General features: G+C 39.9%; 1 protein-coding gene across 1 annotated transcript in view; it reads right to left on the minus strand.

The window, feature by feature from the left end:
• Positions 1-12261, minus strand: part of mboat2a (membrane bound O-acyltransferase domain containing 2a) — a 47282-nt gene extending 35021 nt beyond the window's left edge. The window contains exon 1 of the mRNA XM_038728998.1: positions 11610-12261. Coding sequence (XP_038584926.1) covers positions 11610-11693 — 84 coding nt within the window. The 5' untranslated portion in view covers positions 11694-12261. The remainder of the gene's footprint in view (positions 1-11609) is intronic.
• Positions 12262-14992: the final 2731 nt, after the last annotated feature.

Genomic DNA, 14992 nt, shown 5'->3' on the forward strand with positions numbered 1-14992 from the left:
CGGTAGGGGGAAGAAGCCTTGAACTGCCTAGTTTCAACTTCTTACATAAAAATGGAAATCAATCATTACAGCACATTTTGCCCCCTCTCTGGTGGGCTTCATTCCTGTCGTTGTGTGGTCTAAACCCAAAGGCAAGAACTCCCCAAAAAAATATTAGCCATTATTAATCAATAGTGAGCCCCTTGGGAACTATTACAGTACCTTAATTACTGAGCTTGACAGGTTTGACAGAGTGGCCTTTTTTGCTTAGTGAAGCAGTACATTAGTAGCCTGTATGTCACTTTTAGAGAAAATATGAGGCTTGCAAGTCAGGAGACACACAAGAAGATACTTGGAAAAATCGTAAGAGAATACAGAATATATGCTCTCGACAACACAAACATGCCAGCTTCCACTGGAACCACTAATTATGCCCTATCCCACCTAAAGGTCAGTATTACAAAAGGCATTTTATCTGTTCATTAGCTCAGTTAGGATCAGTGCCAAGAGGTAAATCCAACACTACATTAAGTCAAATTAAAATATTTCACTCATAGCTGTTAGTAGAGAGTTGCGATATTTCAGTCTGGACCAAAGTGGAGGAACGACTGACCAACAGAACAACACTGCTATCTGCCTGTGGTTCAAGAGCCAAATGTCCTAAACAGCCATAAGCTTAAGAAGGCAAAATTCCCATGGCAAGTTCTTGTCAGCTTTTACAGAGGAGCAACAGAAAGCATCCTGACCGGAAACATCACAAACTGGCATGGGATGTGCACGGCCCAGGACTGGAGGGATCTGCAGCGGGTGATTAAAACTGCTCAGAAGATCATTGGTACCCATCTCCTGAGCATCAGTGAGTTGAGGTGCCTACGCAGAGCCCAAGGATACTAAAGGACAGTACCCACCCAGCCACAGCCTGTTCACCCTGCTGCCTTCTGGGAGGAGATATAGGAGTTTCTGCTGCCACACCACCAGACTGCAGAGCAGCTTTTCCCCCTCAAGCTATCAGATTCTTAAACTCTAATTCATCCTCAGCACTGCTCCATTGATTATAGATTATTTCTATTTACCATTTTTAGACAATTTCAGTCTATAACTTGTTATACTGCAACAAGAAACCTACCTACCTTGTAAAGAGTAGCACCTAAATTTGCCTTATAACTTTGAAAGAACAGGGAAATAGCATTGATTTCAGAGAAGAAACACACAATATTACTAGTGTTGGCAACCACCACATAGATGAAAAAAAAGAAAGCAGTCAGTTGCTATGATACAGCACAGTATATGCAAAAGTCCTCAATGGTGCTCTAAGAGAGCGGGGACAACCTTTAAACAACGGAGCTTCACAAATGACAGAAGGCCCTCTGGCATAATCTGCAGTCACAGCTGATTGCAAGTGTTCACATCTACAGTGGAGTGTGCAGGCTTTATAACGACTGTGTAATACACAATCAAAATCCGGTGTTCCAAACTTAACAATGCTCAAGTATCAGAACTGAGCACAGCACAAAAGTCAGGTTTTTCTGTAATGTTACAAAAAAACTGTAAATGCTAGGCCAAAGTTACATAAGCATATTAAGTAACTGACATTTGCTTGTTGGATGAATGTTCTGCGGTTGTGTGGCACTGCTCAGACAAGTCACAAGTGACAACATCAATTTCCCCAATGGCCGCTGGAAGCAGTTTCATCTGAAGACATGTTCCCAATTTTTGAGCGTGATTTACAGCTGGGAAGAGGCGTTAACGACGTGGGGTAGCACATCACAAGATGCAGTTTGTTTGTAGGTACACACGCATGTTCCAAATCGTGTACCAGCTCTCTCTCTTCATTTCACAACTCACGAGAGAGAGAACGAGTCCGAGATCTGAAACTGAAACAATTTAATTCAGTTGTTATTTCCTTGAGGCCTCTTTCAGTGTTAAAAACAGCTGCAGTAGCAGACATGCATACACGTGTGGTGGAAACTGATAAAAACTTAATTGACTGGAGTATGATAGCAACATGGCATCATGCAAATACAGTATGCAGCATGTTTGATACAGACAGAGCTCACTCAATACATGGTTGTGTGCAACAAAAGCTGGGACCGGCTTTCTAACGACAGGGTGGCGACGACTGTCTGCCAAATAAGTATCTATAATCAAAATGATTTGAATCAGTCCCATTTTTAAATCTGGTCAACTCAGCTCAAGCTCAAAACCTTTTAAATTTTATTCTATTTCCATTGATTTTATTTTCCTTTTATTGTGGTTTTATTTCATATTGCATTTAATTGTCTTATGTAAAATACTATAGTGTACATTCCCTGTGTTTGAAAGTTTCTATAAACTTTCCTTGCCTTGCACCTTTGATGATCTATATGTTAGTGATGTTTATCACAGACTATAGAGAGATCCCATATAATGCATTAAATTGCGTGGTATACCACTTTAAGCAAGGATTGTTTAGCCGTTTGTAGCGCAGGTGATCAGGTTCAAGGTAATCAATGGCAGAAGGCCCTGAGGTGTAAACATAGTTTATCAATTCCGCATTTAGGGGCCGAACTTTTCAGATGACAGCACAACTGTGGTTAAGGATGATAGATACGCAGCTTGACTAGCATAGAGTAAGTAGAGTATTAAAAGTAAGGTGACAAGAGACTTGGTGACTGTGTCAGAGTCTATCTGTTCCTGTGAAGGTGAATCAGCTTAATGCCGTTACTGGCTTACCTCAATGCAATTACAAGTGACAGTGCAAAGTCACACAAATTAATATTCATGTCCTCTCATTTATTGGATGCATCTCCTTCATCCCACTGGACTCCTGGCCAAGCACACTGAATGAACCAGAAAGCAGAGATCTGTAGAGAAATTATAGGCCTCAGCACCATGTTGACATGGACACTTGTGGACTGGCCTGAAATGTGAAAACGTGAGAGCTAACAAAATTCAGACTGAAAATACATTTGCAGAGACGGACTAACAACTATCAAAGTAAGAAACTCAGACATATGAACTGTGATGGCCCCATCATACCCAGAGGCAAATCTTCAAAGCTGGGCTTGCTTGTTTGCATACATTTTCTTTTCTTTTTACAATCCACAACATCAGATGCTTGCTTGGCCTGTAATTCGAAGCTGTTAAAATGATTCCCTGAAAATATGTTCTCCGAGCTGACTATGGACTGTGCCATGCAAACATTAAACTGGTGCTCTAAGCCCAGAGTGCGGGCTTTTTTTTAAGCACAGAAACCCAATCCACCCCCATAACACCACACCATTACCAGTGTAACTAATGAGTTAGTAAGCTTAGTCATGTGGGCATCCACTTTTGAGGTGACGCCAAGTACTTTAGAGTAAAGAGGGATGACAGATGCACTGATTTCCCTGCATATCTACTGTAAATCTACAGTAAGTCAGCCTGCCTGTGTTTTGTTCGATCACAAGCACTGCAGAAGATACAGAAACCACTACTTTATTTCCCATAATGCTAATCACATAATGCAGGCCTTTTAGTATAATGGCTTTACAATACAATGACAGCATTTATTGCTAGTAGAAAATTAACCCACACCCATGGCAGTCATAATCATGCTTTAACCATAACAATACAGAGAGCTGAAGGGAATATGGTGGAAGCTCCACTTTCCTTTTCCGTTCAGATCCGGAAGTAAAAAAAAAAAAATCTCATTCACAATCTAATAGCTAAGTATCCAGCCTTGTCCTACAGCATGTCCTGTATGCTGTCCAAGTTTAGATAAGAATGGTAATTTAAAATGATCGTGTCCGTCTAGGGCTGGACAATAAAACAATAATTATCCTGATATAATTTTTTCCAACAACAATATAACAAATGTTCAATAAATGTTTGATTTTATTCACTTGAACCATACACGACTTAGGACTTAGTTGGTTTATAAAGACATTTATTTTGGTGAGGAAAAAGGACTGAAAAAAGCTTTTACCTAATTTTACTATTTGTTGACAAATATATATTGTTTTTAAATTCTACCTCAGAATAGTGAAGTGATCCACTGTTTGTCATCAAGTGTTGACCAGCAAGAAGAGTTTAAACCACAGTTAACCATCAGGTTTCTTCAACTTTCACTCACAAGCAAAAATCACCCTTTAAATTCGAAAGAAATAACGATTTCATACTTATCGTGATAATTATCGATATCGAACACTATGAAACTTTTAATCTTGATAACATTTTTGGCCATATTGTCCAGCCCTATATCCTTCTATGCTTATGTTTTTTTAGCTGCCTTTAACAAACACCACTTCCCATAACCCCTAGACCATCATGGGTTAAAAATTGCTGCTAGAAAAAAGAGGCGAGATCAGACAAGCCTGTAATAACAACAGGGCAAAGAGGAGTGACTGCTGCAGAAGTTATAAGCTAGCACAGATTACAGCAACAAAATTGTAAGAATTACTCTAAGAGAGCGCGTTGGAGAATGACGTAAATACACGCACTGCCACGTTGAATCATTTTCAAGGCCGTCGTAGTTTTCGTATCCTAACAAAGGTTAGGTTGGTTGAAGTCAGGACTTCAGCTATCGGTTAAGTAGCAGACTCATCTAGAATAAAGGCAAAATTGTGCATACTACCAAAGTTTGCATTAAAAGCTTTAAGGAGGCACTAGATGTGTACTCATTCAAACCTATAGCAAATTTATCTACTCTAATATTATGTAATGAATGTTAAACAGTCAATATAGGTTATTTGTCTTTTTTTCAAAGTCAAGTATTACACAGTGCTATTTGTGCTGGGTAAACATGTGGATTGGCCGTCTGACAGTATCCCTGGCTCTTCTTCTGTGGTCAATTCTTCTACTTCTTGCGGATTAAATGTCATGCCACACAACCACTCAGTAATGTTAACAACAGAGCAAAGTCTTTCCATATTCCCTAGGAGAAATCATGCATGCTTGTGTTGATCATGCACAATAATAACGGCAGCAGCCAGCAGCACTCCCTTAGAGAGGAAGAGAGAAATCAATTGGGTGGATAACTCCCAGAGGGCAGCCAATTAAAGACAAAGGGGAGGTAGAAAACCTCTGACAAGACCCAATGGCTTAAAAGTAAGACCAGCAGTCCCAAGGCAGGAAGCCTTTGGGACTCAGTCAGCAGTAGGGGATCTTAGAGGAAAGCCAAGTTGAGATTCTTAAGGCAAAGCTCCCCAAACCCTTATGACCATTCCACCAAATCCACTTATTAAAGGAAAATGTTATGTTAGTGCTAATAAGATAAATATGTTTTCTAAAGATCCAGAGATATTAGAAAGAACTCCAGTAATGGCCAGTCGCCATTAAATGTACTGTCAAACTTCAGTTAAACTCATCGGCCTAGCCATGTTAAAGTGTTAGACTTGTGTCACTGATAGCAGGGAACTGTCACCATGTGGGCTCAGAGGCCTACAGTACAATAGCCTGGTGGAAAATGCAGCAGCAACAACAAAAGAAGGCTTGTTATCATGATAAAAGACATGGCTGTTAACTGTGACAAACTGCAATCCAATTTGTCACATAAACAGAAGACTGATTGTACAGCTGGGCAGCGAGCCTTTTGTGACCACAGGACACACACGAGTCTGTACAGTGTTGTAAGACTGCATCTTTACATAAGACATTGTTGGTACACTGATGATTGATCAGCTACAACGCCAGCACGTTGGCTGTTTATTCCTCAACAGAAGAAATAAAATTCTGCTAGTCTGAGATAAAATAGCAAAGCTGGAACTGATATTTCCTTTTGTTTTGTCATTTAATCGTGGGGGTGGTGATGGCGCATAGATAAGATGCTTGCCTTTGGTGTGGGAGACCTGGGTTCGATTCCCACTGAGACATCCACCATTGTGTCCTTGAGCCAGACACTTAACCCCTAGTTGCTCCAGAAGCGTGCGACCTCTGACATAAATAGCAATTGTAAGTCGCTTTGGATAAAAGCGTCAGATAAATGTAAATGTAATCATGGGACACAAAAGAGAGCAATGCGTCATCTAACGTTCTGTTTTGGATGGAATTTTCCTTATTAACAAAACACAGAAAAACACTTTGGGTTATGCTATAGATTTCAGAATGTGACTGGTGTTTAAGGGAGAGTGGGGTAGTTTGTCAGATGTGATGTCATTCAACTGCATTGTTCTCTACAGTATAACCATGTATATTTAACACAAGTCAAGCATGTAATGGTTTTAGATTAGATTTTCTGTCATTTAGGATGGGAGAAACGTGATATCATTTAGAAAGGACGATGGTGACTGAGGAAAGTCAGGACTTTTTCAACACCTTCCCAAAATACACAAGGGGGAACATCCGCTAACGCCTGCAGACATTATTTAGCAGCCTTGTGAGTACAGGCATCGGCCAATGCCAGTTATCTCAAAATGCCAGATATTGGCTAATTGTAAGGGCACAAAGCAATCAATTTATTAGGATGCAAGACAATGAAGAGCTGCACAAACAAGCGGCAAGTTGTTAAGATTCATTGTATATGTGTGGAAAGGCCAGTAAAGGGATTCATCAGCAGCCCAGCTGAGCATATTGAAACAGCTGCCGCTGTGGAGGGACTTCACAGCTGATACTACGGCCTGAAGAGTAACAAAAGTCCCTTCTCAGAGGTAGCACACTGTTAAGAATCACCCAACACTTGATGTCTACAAAACACTTATGAGACTGTGTCAACTGGTTTTCAAATTTCAGACTGAAAGTGCATTATTGATCATTATTGATCGAAACCCAGTAACTCTGTCTCTAATCAGCCACCTGTTTACTGGTTACCACTTAGTATTTATTTATTCACCAGTCTCTATCTCAGTGCTGTTCATACTATGTCATTGTATATACTGTATACCAATACACCTACCTCAGGTCATAAGGTCATAGGTCTTATTTATTTTTCCCAGCATCCTTTGCACTATGCTCCATCACACTGTGTACATGTGTACACGCATGCATGTATGTGTACCTGTATATCATATCCACCTTCTACATGTACATGAGAATAATAGATTACTCTTGCATCCTTTGCACTCTGATCACTGCACTATTTGTCTATGTCTATATTGTTTTGTTCATAGTGTGTATATTAGTGTTGTCTATACTGTAGATTGTGTCTGATTTTATTTTATTATTTTATTATTGTGTTATGGTATTTTTGTATGAGTAAGCACATCATGAGCAATAAACTGATTCTGATTCTGAAAAACAAAACTGGGCCTGGAAACTTATCTTGTGGTACACCACAAATGACGTAAGCACAAAAACCATACTGCTTGGATACTGACATGCAACACTGCAACACTGATGTTCCACCCAAGAGATTGGACCTGATTCAGTTACAAGAACCCCCGGAAAATGCTAGCTAATCTGCAAGGCAGCTGTGCTTCATTGTGTGGATGTGTAAACGGTTATGCCAAATCCTAAAGGGACTGAGATAGATCAATACCCAGCATCCTGGTGGTGAGTCCAGTGGATATAAGAAAGTCTACAGCGCTGTCATAACAAGTGGATGTTTAAGCTAGGGGTGGAGGGAGGCCAGATGAGATGTAGTAAAATGCCAAGGGTTTTCTTGATGAATACTTTCAGGTCAACGTCTTCAAGAGCAGCACTTCATACTTGATATGGCCTTCACTGCACAAGGTTTATGGCAAACAAGATGAAAACAATTAGATACAAACATATCTGGGGCAGACAAAGCTTGGGATCAGGATGTGTAATTTGTGTTTTAAAAAAAAAAAAAAAAAAAGAAGAAAAAAAATCACACTTTTCATACAAGCACCCCTGAACCAGAGTGGGTGAACATAGTGTTTGTGTGTGGGTGCACAAAAAATGCAGTAGGAGGAATTAGTCAAGGTAGTAACAGCATGTTAGTGAGAGGGGACAGGCTGTGTGTGATGGAGAGAGAAAGAAAGGGAGAGAAGAAGAGAGAATGAGTGTCAATTCAGATTTCACAACTCCCATTATAGCTCTGACACAGGCCAGTGCAGAGGTCTGTCTCTCCCATGCGATGCATACAGTCCTAACAACACACAGGGAAGGGCCACACTATAGCAGCTTCAAATCAGTGTCAATGTCTGTGGGCTGCACAGATCATATTGTATCTGAGTGGCTGCATTGATTTTCATGGTGTTGACAGCGGCCTTGGCACAGTAGGGCAACCAGTTGGCTGGATGCTAACAAACCACTTTGACACAAGGGTGACACCTGTCCAGCAAAGTAGTGTGGGCCATGATAATGAAATATTATGTGACCCATTTGTTTATGCAATTCTTTCTTACTTGGGCAGTATTCTTTCAAACGTTTCAATAAACAAATACATGACACAGTGGATGGTTTTCTCATTTCCTGCATTACAACTAGACTTCCTCTTCACTAAGGCAAAGGGCTTGGAAACTATCCAAGTATACAATTAGCTGTACAAAGTGTAAACAATATTGTTATGATTGACAATTGTGATCCCAGGGTCATGGAAATGATCAAAATAAGCAATGTAGTTAATAACTAAACTGTAATGATCTTAGTAATGTAAAACTGTGGGGTGGAACAAGCAGCAACTTCTAGGGCAGTGGTTCTCAAAGTGGGGTCCAGGGACCCACAGCGGTCTTTAGGTGGACCCAGATGGTCACCAGCAAAAAGGGGAATCATTGTTTTTCCTTTTAATTCCATCCATAAGTAACACAATAAACAGAATGTATGTCTACTTGGGTCATAGGTTTCATACACTTAATGTGAACAAACATCTAAAAGCCAAAAATCCTACCACCCTGGGACAAATGGGGGTCTTTGATCTAATTTGTGTCAGTTTAGGGGTCCTTGATGTGAAAAAGTTGGGGAATGGTTTTCATTCTCTGTAGCTATTCTCCCTGTATTTGACAACTGTTTTTATTTAACTTACCTGTTTAAATCATAATAAGGCTTAAAGTTATGAATAATTAAGGCTGTGGCCGCTTTGAGTGACAGGTGGCTAGCCGCTAGATGTCTGCTAGTTCCACTGACGCTCCATATCTTTGCCCATTTTTGGATTAGCTGGGAGCTAGGCAAGTTCGGGCACTGCCAAGATGGCGAAGGACGGGACTACCACAATGAGCTTCACAATCGCTCTTCAGAAACACAGACTACATCCATGTTTTATCTGTGGCATGCACTCATGCTAAATACTGCAGGTTAAAAGGCAATAAAATCATTTTGAAAACACAAGTGTGACCTCACATAAGCTTTGGCCGTCCTTTGAGAGAAGTATATATATACACATATATGACATATACATACATACACACACACATATATATATATATATACACACACACACACACACACATATAAAATGTACATACGCAGCATACACATTTTGTAATGTCCCTGGGATCGTCATATCGTTTCACTGATACTTATTGTTTCACTTAGAGGCACACGCAGTATGAAGGCTCTTGAACTCCTTTCCAAGTTCAGCGAATGTTTTTATGATACAGAACAGATTATCTGTTAAACAGTGAGTTGCTGCCCTGCAACATTCCTTGCAGAGGCTGGGGAATTTTAGGGTGGATAGAGACAATAAACAGTCAACAGCAGTCTGCCCATGCAGGTATGGAGGATGACAGATGTTCGGATTGGTTTGCTGTTTGAACCGCAGCAAGACAAGGAGTTGGAGATTAGTCACATGGCTTGGTAGCTGTGTATGTGGTCAAGTGTGAGAAGAGCGAGTCATGAGTACAAACAAGTGATCCAAACAGCAAACCTATGCCAGCATAAGAAGAAAAAAGTATATTTTTTGGAGTCCATTTGTGAATCTATTGTTGATCAATACAAGAAATAATTATTCATACTTGAAAAATAGTGAATGTGTTGCGTGGTGGATAATGGCAATTAAGGGACATGACAGTGCAATAGTTATTGCACTGTCATGTCCACCATATAAAAACAATCAAAAGTGTAGTTGGAGGAAACCACTGTAGTTAACATGGGATGTTTCAAACTTTCCTCAGACAAGCCACAAATCATAGTATGATCAACAGCTGATCAAACAGCAGAAAAAGAGAAGCAACTGGTATTTGTCCTTAGAAGCATGTCTAACAAATCCTGAGTGTCTTGTCCGTGCTGGCGTGATTGCGTGCTTCCACACACAACCACATTGTTATGAAAATTTGCTTTGCATAATACTCACCATGTGTGATGGTGTAGGTGTGGCGCTTGTGATTGTGAAAGAGTTTGAAATGCAAACATTTGCACACATGCAATGAATTCCACTTCCCACAATTCCAGACTAACCACAACTACAGTGGTTACCCCATCCATTTCAGTGCAATATGAAGACTGACAGGAAAGGTCAAGTGTCCTCTCTCACTACAGATGAGCAATGATGACCAGCAAAGTCATCAGCGATGTGCCTTAACAAACACCACATCTTTTCTTAAGTCTCCTTTGACCTGGTTTAGGTTTGTAAGTGTAAAACTGGATGAGTTGCGGTTCCTAAAGTTATGAACTTCTAAATGTTTTTTCCTCATAACAACATCTGAATTGCATGGCTTACTCCCAACTAGATATAGTGCTGAAGGTAGCTGTGAACTGAAGGACCACAGAACAACCATATTAGAATCATAGCAAATCCAAAATCTCATTTCACCCCAAATAGATTAATTAACAAGTTCCCAACATTTTTCCAGCTCAATAATTTCCTTCCATAAAACTACATGTTGTTGTGTTTCTTTGCAATGAGAAAACTGCTACAACAGGGCAGCTTAGTCATTGTGGTCTAAATACACACTTGAGCTAACTTTTAAGTAAATGAAGTGTAACTAGATAATCCAGATTATACTGGGTATCCCATGGAAAGCAGATCAAAGAGATCTGAGGGGTAGGAGCGTGCCCTATCCTAAAGGTTCACGATGTGTCAGTATAAGTTTAATATTAATATAAACATCCATATCATGACAATGTGGAGACGTCAATAAGGTTACACACTGCAACAACCAGCATGGCTATAAGTGAAGGTAACATTTTCTACCAACTCCACGGTGGTGTGGTCTGCTCCAAAGACGGGAGCAACTTCAGCAGCGTGGAAGTGGGTTGGTTACAAAAGTACAAAATGTTCAACAAACAATGGTAATGTGTAAACAGTGCAAAAAGACTATAAAAACAAAAAGGGGGCAATACAACAAACTTATTTCACCACCTCAAGCAGAAGCACCCAGTTGGGTAATTTAGAAGGAGTCCCTAGCTCTTCAGTTTAAGTTCTAAAGACAAAATATTTTTCAGTTTGTTGTCATTTCGTCATGAATATCATTATGGTGAAAAAAAACCTGAAATATCGTGGTATTATTTTAGGGCCATATCGGAAGCCAGTTTGGGAAAAACTGGGCTCCAGCCATCAAAGGGGAGAGACAAAAGGCATTAACTAGCTGTAGTCTAGCTTGGCATGGGACTTGCTGACGGTGACAGTGAAACACCAACATGTTGTGCCCTCATGTTCAATAAATACGGATTGTATAAAGGCTACGCTAACGTTTAGGAAGAATATAGCGCTGCGTATCACCAGCCTCTGCTAACGGTTTATGTAGATATGCTAGCTAACTATTTAAAAATGATGTGTAAAACATTATCAACTCAGACGGTTCATGTGTCGATATTTTCTCCATCCAAAAACATACCTGGTCAAGAGGGAGATTGATAATGTCGCTGATTGGCTGCAACAAAGTGGACCCAGTACATGATGCTGTCGTTTGGGTAGCCATGCTTTATCGGTGTCCGTAAATCCTTTCTGTCTCCGTCCTCCGGTTCACTTCACTACCCCTCAGTTGCAGCTCCGACGATAAACACACGGCTGCTGCTGCTGCTGCTGTTGTTGTTGCGACGTGCTAGACGGCTGTCATCCACCACACTCATCCAGCAAAGAGTACAAAACAGAGACGAGATTTACATCTTGACCACTTCCGCTTTCGTCTAATGCCAGTTAAGCACACAAAGCGTCGTATTTTTTAGCTGGGAGTCGGAGAGAGCTTCCCCACATTTGGCGTTTTTACTACTGTGTGGTACATGTATTTGTATTTCAATTAGGCTGAGGTTTTAAGGTTTTAGCTGCCTACTCCACTGACAAAAACTTTTAAACAGACATACAAAATGTCTCGTTTTCAGAGCTACTCGAAAAGGTTGCTCCTGTTGTGTGCTGGCTAACCTCTTCTGTGCCTATTCATCCATTTTTTCTAATAGTTGTACGCTCTCCAAAGGAGGACAATGGTTACTATTTAGTAGAGTAGGACGTGAACCATCTTGATAGCAGAGTATCTCTTACGACGATGAAAGTGGCAAGTGAAGAGATGGCGGCCCAGCCCTCCGTAATAACTATCTATTTTGACCTATCGCATGGAGAAAGGGAAGTCCATCAGCCAATACAGTTTTGTATATGGGTGGGGGAGCTTGAGTTACAGCTTTCAGGGCAAATTGAATTTGAACTGAATAGCGTTGCATTTCTTCCCCACCCCTCCCACATTTATAGCATTCCACACATGAAGGCGATGACGTAAGAGGGGGCATTTGGCAGGATTCATTTGAGGCAACGACTACAATCAGGCCAATGGTGGTTGCTTAAACAGCGAGCCCTGCATTTGCACGAATGTACCTTCACTGGTATCTTTCGGCTGCATAGAAGGAAGAGTTGAACAGCTCTTTCTAAATGGTGACTGCACTGACACACCTTTGACACTGTGCAAACACTTTACAAGCTGTAAATGGACATAGGCTACAGCCACACGTTTTGCTTCACAACAAGAGGTAGTTTGTCAATAGACCATAGGACACCAATGTATCCTAATTTAGCCAGTAAAGAGTAGTTGCTTTAATTTTCATGCCATTACATTCTTGAATATTTTTCAAATGTACATAGGTTGGCTGTGAGAGAAGAAGCAAAAGAAACGTAAAAATAATACTGCACATTTGCATGATATTGATTGCACTGCATCATGAAGTTGCAATGAAGATAATGCATCTAAAGTTGAACGATAATTATGATTGTGTATGAAAATTACTTTTGCTATCAATTAAACAGTTATTAGTCGCCTGAATTGTTACACAATAGCGTTTTCTTCTTCTTCACTATCTATCAGCCCCACCTAGTGGTTTACAGGGATTTCACCCAGAACCGTAATTAGATAATGTTTAGTAAATACATACATTTTATTTCCTTAATAAAACAGTTGAAGGAAATATTTAAGAAAGCATTAAAAATGTAGACCAGACACAGGTGTATGTTATGACATATTCATAATTCATCAAACTATATGTACAGATTTTTAGGTTTGAACTTTCAGTATGATGCATTTTTCTAACCATAAACTCTTCACCATTCTTCTGAATTTGTGATCATGCTCTGTAATTATATATATTTTTTTCACTGAAATAATCTAGTTATGTTTTATTTTAATAAGGTTTGCAACAAGACACAGTAGCCAATAGAGGGCAGCACTTACAAATCAATGACAACTCATCTGACTTTGCAACGTTCCACTGTTGTCAATTCAGGGCAGCAAGTTCCTGCAACATTAGAAATGTTCAGAAGTATGTGCTGTGCTAAAGTGGAAAGGTATTTGAATTGAGACAGAAAGATGTGTGCTGTCACTAAGTCATTGTTGGTATATGCTTTTTTAATCAGCGAAAGAATCACTTTATAAAGAGATCTAAATGTAGATGGATTTTTCATAGCGACACTGGTACAAGGACATTTAGTCGGGTATAATTTTTATACAAATACACCCAAAAAGAGATACTGCTAGGCAATTAAACTATACATATCAATCCACCTTATATATGGTACAGTAGAGTATACAATAAGGCTACACTATTTTCCTCATATTTTTTTTCTAAAACTTCTCTCATAGGAACATTATCATGGTTCTATGTGACCGCTGTACTCCTTAGTAATGGTTATCATGAAGAGCATCAGCTCAGGGATGAGGATGCACAGTAAAAAAAAATGTCATGCATAATATTGGTCAGATAAATTACAAGTTGGATTCTAAGTTGGATAGAAAGCAAGACGCCCTAGAGAACCTAATTTTAATTTAATTGGCCGCTGTGTACGTGGAAGTCTTTGATCCATCAGCACATGCTACGAATGCTATGAACAGGCTATACTCCAGTGAATGACTGCAGAGATAGGGAGCCGAGAGGAGAGACGAAGAAGAATGAAGAGCAGAGGCAGGGGAGCACTAAACAGTAAAGACCTTCAGGTGCCCCCCTGACAGACCAGGATCCAGTTATTACGTCAGAGCTCTTTTTAAGTCTGAGTAGGGGGAGGAAGAGGGGCAAAATGGAGGAAGACTTTTCTGCTTTTTGCAGCACTCACACACCTTTTTGTTCCTTGCAGTTGCATGCATTTTTAGTGCTTTTGTCCCAGTGGTAATAGAACCTGTGTTTGACCATCACAGCAATACTCTGCTTTACTGTAATTGTGCTTTTTGTTTGGGCTTTTGTTTTAAAAGAGATTGTGTCAAAACCTTCAGCATTTTGCTCTGAAGCAATACATTTTACTGAGTGACTCAGCGCATTTTGTTTGTTTATGTATGTGTGTGTGTGTGTGTGTGTGTGTATGTGTGTGTGTGTGCCTGCAAGGGATGGGCATATTAAATTATTTAACAATTGATGGTGTATCCCAGGGTTTTTTGAGCCTGCACATCATGACTGCAAAAAGGATTCCATCAAATGTTAAAGAAAAGCTGGCTGAGCAAAAACACTCTTTTGGCCACAGTAAGATTACATCTGAGAGCAGGGAGTTTAATGATTATTTTTTAACTGCAATGAATTGTCAATGAATAGATAAAACATTTCACTTATTTGAAAGCCTGCGAGACTGGAGACGTAAGTACTTTTATTATTATAGGTTATTTATTTATGCCAAGTGACTCAGGAAGTCCCTTCTCTATCCCTCAATGAACTACATGCTCTCTGTAACACTCACCATGCCCTTCATGTACTACAGCACTTCTATAATCGCCATTAATCATTCATAACTACATAAGGACAGAGAGCGAGTATTACA

Source organism: Micropterus salmoides, unplaced genomic scaffold, assembly GCF_014851395.1.
Source record: "Micropterus salmoides isolate LMB-PRFRI ecotype aquatic unplaced genomic scaffold, ASM1485139v1 Ms_hic_scaffold_19, whole genome shotgun sequence".
Taxonomy (NCBI): domain Eukaryota; kingdom Metazoa; phylum Chordata; class Actinopteri; order Centrarchiformes; family Centrarchidae; genus Micropterus; species Micropterus salmoides.